We start from the raw sequence: 5969 nt of genomic DNA, 5'->3' as shown, positions 1-5969 counted from the left end.
ATTAGGCCCCTTGATCTATGCTCTATCCATGTAAGACATTGGCACTAAGGGATAGGCAGTGTTTTTGGTCACAGTCCTGCAGGACTATCACAAATATCCCATTGCAAAACATTATTTTCTGAATATGGTGGTAAACCCTATAGCTCATCTTGAAGAGGGCTTTGTCCCCTCTGGTTTGAATCAAAAATCTCCCCAATCGGAGTTACAGTGTGAAAGTTATGCGCATTTTTGTGCACTAAGGTCCCTATGGACAGGTTGCAGACCGCTGCATGACAAGCACTGTAAAACCCCTACAAAAAATTCTGGACATTTTTCGTCATAAAGTTTAATATCTCATCTCGAGGAGGCCATTGTCCACTCCCACTTGAGACCAAAACCTCAGCAATCGGAGTTTCCTACTAAGAGTTACACCCTTTTTACTGACAGTAGGTCCTGTGGACTGCATCTAGATGGCTGGCCAGAAAGGCAAAAGCAAGGCCCAAGAGGAACTCCAGAGGGAGATTAGAGAATCCTGGACCTCCATGAATATGGAACCAAGCTCAACGCAAGATTAGCATGGTGACATATAGGAGGAAATGCCTGAAATGGACCCGTATGCCCTTCTTAATCACACCCTCTGTCAACATGAGCTCCGTCATATGGAGGGCCACAATGATATGGTCACCAACCACCGCCAAATGATGTCCAAGTTTGATGAATCAATCGAGCACATAGCTATCTCAAACTCAAAGACCCAACAATCCTTGTAACAGCTCACTGGTCTTGTTGCTCAGTTAGCGGCCGCTTCATCCCAAGAGAAGACCAATGACTCTAGACATGAGTCTAGACACCCTCCACATCAGGAACTGTCGCATGGCCCATAGGGTATACTTGGCGCTAAGGGAAATTCCCCTTCTACTTATGAGATCGGGGAACCCTCTCATACAAAGCTTGATGAGCCCCTATTGAATTCACCCGTCCACCATGCCGGCAACATTCACTTGAGGCCTTCTCCCACCTTGGGTAGAATTTCACCCGCTCTACCTAGGAGCCCCCATACGCCACACATAAATCAGCCCCATCAAGGACAATATGGTACAAATGGCTAGCCTGGAAATCATGGATAGCATGGTTATAATGGACAACATGGGGTAAATGCACCACAAGGGATGTATGGATAGTAGGCCATGTATGGGCACCACGGGATGCATGGACAACAAGGATTTCATGAGTAGCATGGCCCCTATGATTTGCGTGACAAGGTCATGGTCGTAACCACAGAGGTCCTTGAGAAATTCCAAGATAGAAGATCAATCAAGCGAATAAGCAAGATGAGAAATGATGTTAAGTCTCTATTTTTATTTCTGCCAATAACTGAAGACGAATAGAAAGCCAAATTAGCTTACAGTGGCAACCTCCACAACGTTCATGTTTACATTCCAACAACTCTTCAGAAGACTGATGAGACAAACAGCTTTCTAGCTTAGCAACTCCCTCTTTTACATCAGAAGAGCTGAATTTTGTTGTGACAACATGATCTTAACTTTCTAGCTTAGCAACTCCCTCTTTTACATCAGAAGAGCTGTAAGAGTCCATCTTGAATCAATACTTCTGAGTTCTCACTGTTGAAGAACCAGCAAAGCACGACACCACATCTAGATAGTAGTGACATTGAGATGCCACTTGATATCTAAACAATGCCATCCGTTAACATTCTGCACTTGCTTCAAAGCTTTCTGTCTTTTCCTCACAATGTGGGAGTACAAAAGTGAAGCACTTTCCAGTGAACAATCACCATCTGTCTCTTTCTTAAAAGATGAGGTTTTCTTTGAAACATTTTTCCATCTCCATTCAAATTAACAGGCCTCAGAATAAGTTGTGAACCCTTGGACAGAGCATAAGATCTTCCATGTCCTTCCAGCTTTGGCTCCTTTTGCACCACCTACTAAGATCTCCCTATTGTGTTGTCTAAGTCTGCGTTGCAAGTTGGAAGTTACACCAGCATAAGTTTTTTCTAGTCCTACTGAAATAAGGCAATACACTAGCCAAGCGGTTGAGGCATTAGACGAAGAATCTGCAAGATCATCGAAATCTGGTTCTGTGTCATGATCTTTAGCAAGACCCGAATCATGTGGGGTTTAGGTCTTGGGATTGGGAGATGGCGCAGTGTGTCTCTTCTCTGAGGAACACAATTCACATCTATGGGAATGAGGATCAACCTTGTCTCTTTGGCTGACAGGACAGTTCGTTGGATTGGGAGATCTTGCAATAGGGGACTCCAAATTGGGTAATTCGAGCCCAAACTTGGTAACCGATGAGACACGGGTTATTGGATCTGAATTCCTACCTCTGCAGCAGAGAAGAATCTTTGTGCAACATCACACCAACGGTATTTCCCAGTGACTTGATTTGATGTTGTTGTTGATAATGAAGGGCCTTCTGTGCATTCATCACAGGCCCTGTAGCTTTGGCTGCAAAGCTATGGTGGGAAGGCCGCTGGTCGCAAAGATGCGCGGAGAAACTCAAATCATAACCGGAATTAGCTAAGAGCAGCTATCCAAACTCTGATTCCTCTATAGCAGGGAGGGGTCTAAACTCTCTGTGATTAAGCAGGAAAGCCTCATCTAGAAATAGCCATCCGTCCCCCATCTTTTTGATTTTTCCGAAGTAGCCGGCTAATTTTCTCCTTCCCTCTGCATTCAGTAACACAAAAGTACGCTCCACAAAGATGCGTTCTAGCCTCAATTTCTCCTTCTTGAGCCTTTTTTACAAATTCTTCATGCTCTTTTCCAGTGTGGTGTGTCCATAATGGTATAACTAGCCCACTGTGTATGAGGGACCAGGCAAATTGATCACTGTACTCTTCACTTTTGTCATCATGTTTATACGATTTGTAATTCCTTGTGACCCAATTCTGCTATCCCGAAGACCCTAAAAAGGAAAGTGGTATGCTGTGCCAAGGGAATATGCCAGATAGTGCTACCTTTTTGAATGTTCTGAGAGCTTGTCATAGCAAGTCAACACTTGAAACAGGAAAAAGAATCTACACTCAACTAAAGCATGCTGATATGTTTGATGCCGACCTTGATCTTGCAGCAGCAAATATCGTAAAGGGTGGTTTCTCATACAGTGGCCAGTGCTGTACTGCTGTGAAAGTTGTTTTGGTTATGGAACCAGTAGCAGATTTGCTAGTTCAGAAGGTAGTTTCAAAGATGAGTAAGCTAACTGTCGGTGCACCAGAAGAAGACTCTGACATAACTGTGGTTGTCAGTGAGTTATCTGCAAAGTACATAGAAGGTTTGGTTTTGGATGCTAAGGAAAAAGGTGCTACATTCTGCCAGAAGTAAAAAAGAGATGGAAACCTGATATGGCCTTTGCTTATTGATAAAGTTTTCCCTGACATGAGGATTGCGTGGGAAGAACCTTTTGGGCATGTGCTTCCAGTCATTAGAATCAGCAATGTGAAGGAAGGAATCCACCATTGTAATGCAAACAATTTTGCTTTGTAGGATTGTGTTTTCACAAGAGATATTAACAAAGCAAACATGATTAGTGACGCAATGGAGACCGGAACAGTTCAGATCAATTCTGCCCCTGCTCAGGCATGAAGCAGGAAGGCTCCCTCACTTTCCTCTTGCATAGCACAGCCTAATATCAGAGTATGAGAAACCACCCTTTACGATATTTGCTGCTGCAAGTTCAAGGTCGGCATCAAACATATCAGCATGATTTAGTTGAGTGTAGATTCTTTTTCCCGTTTCAAGTGCTGACTTGCTATGACAGGCTCTCAGAACATTCAAAAAGGTAGCACTATCTGGCATATTCCCTTGGCACAGCATCTGGGCATAAAGCAAGAAGGCTCCCTCACTTTCCTCTTGCACAACACAGCCCAATATCAGAGTATTCCATGTAACTACATTTGGATACACTCTCTCCATTTGTATTTCTTCAAAATAGTTCAAAGCTTCAACAGAAAGCCCATACTCAACATATCCTGAGATCATTGCATTCCACAAGACTATATCCCTTACCCTTAACATTTCCCATGATTTTTCAAATAAGCCACATTTTCCATAACCTACAATCAATGCTGTCCATGAGACAGTATCTCTAGTAGGCAGTTCATCAAAGATGTCATGTGCTTCTACCATAGAGCCAAATTTGCTGTACATATCAACCAAAGTGCTACCAAGAAAAGGTTGTCTCTCAAATCCTTCTTTAGCAATTTCAGCATGTACTTCTCTGCCCTTACTTCTGAGCTCCCCAACAGTGCATGTTTTCAGAATGCAAATAAATGTGATAGCATTGGAAAATAGTCCACCTAAATGCATCTCTTCCCAGCAATTTAGAGCTTCCTCACAGAGCCCATTCTCCTTCTAAATTGTTTGTAACAAATACAAGATTCACTCCCAAACAACACTTATCTCTTCTATGAAATTGAACATGAACCAACTGAAGGCAAAACGTTCAGGCAAAGCAAAGCACATCTAAGTATGTACAAAGTAATAAATGTCACACACACAACTTTTTGGTGGATTCCACACCTCGGATGTGCAGTAGTATGACAACGCCTTCATCTTCCCTTTCACTTTTGCCTTGGCCTTGTCTTCTGCTTCAGTTTTTTGGGATTTTCCACCTTTGTTCATTTGAGGGTTAACCTTACCCCCCTTTGAGACAAGTGCTAGTCCCATGGCACTCACCGTCGTAGGTAGCAAGCTTTGGCATGCACTAAAGATGTGGGTGGAAGGGACATTGATGGTTTCCGTGGAGAAGTGTTGGTGGTGGTGTGGAGGAAGGTTGTTGGGTGCACGTTGGTGGCCTAGGTGGCTAGTGGTAGGATTGTTGGAGTTGGTGGTAGGGTTATTCTTTGTTGGAGATTGCATTGATGGCTAGCACAAGTGTTGGTTTGTTGGGGATTCTGGACATGATGATTCTTGGCGGGCTTGCAGGATGATAAAGGATAAGAATTCAAAGTTGGGTGTTGATGAAGAGCGAGTGACACTTTCGTTGGGGATTCTCTCCCTAGGGGTAGTGCTAGTCTTCTCTATCATGCACAAGACATAGTTCAATTAGTTTGGGAGATAGGTCGAACTCTAAGCAAGCTAAGAGTATTGTCCTACACTTGAGGACCCAAACTCTGTATATATTTCGGTGTAGATATTATGTGAGTGCTCGTGCATACTTAGATATTACCTAGTTAGAAGACTGTCGGTTGGTTTCTCATAACAATGTGTGGATGAAGAAAAGTTGTCCATGTTGAGAAGAAGTACACATGAAGGTGTATGAGACATCCTTTGCACTGTGACTGCACGACGTAGCATAATTGAACACAGGGACACCACACTTTCGGTATCTAGGAGCTATTGGACTTGCTTGATGAGGACGGTGTACTTTTCATGGCCATTCATTTGGTGCTTACCACAATTGATTGCAATGGTATTAAGGAAGAGTGCAAGAGGGAATTGTGCGAATGGGTCAGGGTGACAGGTCTAACCATAGGCGAGACAAGTTCCCTAGGTATGTCCAGCCCTTGATGTGCCCTGAACAATTGTGGGTGATGCTAAAGGGCTAGGGGACTAGGGACGGAATCAGTCGACCAAGGTCATTGGATGTACCTAATTTTAGGATCCCTAGGTGTTGCGCTATGATCATGGGTGCTTTGTGTCTTTTCGTTCTTTTCTTTTCTTTTCTTTTTTGGACTTGCCTGAGTACAACCATTGCAATATGTTGAGGCTATTAGCCTTTCCATGGGTTGGAAAATGTTGAGCTTCGAAGGCTCAGGAAATGGATATTACAGCGATGATTGTGCCCTAGCCTCATTGTTAGAGAACCAGTTGTTGAGATGGGGAGATACACTTGAGATTTTGCAAACCTCTTTGCGACATGCAATGTTGGTATAATTGAGGTAACAATTTCCATGAGCCAAATGTAAAGCTTGGCCCAGAAAGAGAGCGTAGCCCATGACTATGCTTTGGGCCATGCGATGTGGG

The 5969-nt window shown here is 43.5% G+C and overlaps 1 protein-coding gene and 1 pseudogene across 1 annotated transcript; one reads left to right on the top strand and one right to left on the bottom strand.

Moving 5' to 3' along the window:
* The first annotated feature begins 2945 nt into the window (after positions 1 to 2945).
* LOC148024202 (NADP-dependent glyceraldehyde-3-phosphate dehydrogenase pseudogene) lies at positions 2946 to 3587 on the top strand (annotated as a pseudogene).
* A 15-nt stretch (positions 3588 to 3602) lies between these two features.
* On the bottom strand, positions 3603 to 4310 carry LOC148024201 (putative pentatricopeptide repeat-containing protein At3g49142). The gene has a single exon (XM_087695054.1). It carries the CDS (start codon positions 4308 to 4310, stop codon positions 3603 to 3605), a length of 708 nt encoding a protein of 235 aa, XP_087551180.1.
* Between the last annotated feature and the right edge of the window lie 1659 nt (positions 4311 to 5969).

Source organism: Lygodium microphyllum, chromosome 15 (assembly GCF_053477565.2).
Source record: "Lygodium microphyllum isolate KBCC chromosome 15, Lygodium_microphyllum_v1.1.10, whole genome shotgun sequence".
Lineage (NCBI taxonomy): Eukaryota > Viridiplantae > Streptophyta > Polypodiopsida > Schizaeales > Lygodiaceae > Lygodium > Lygodium microphyllum.
Note: the sequence above shows the minus strand (reverse complement) of the source record. Positions and strands in the feature narration are given on the sequence as shown.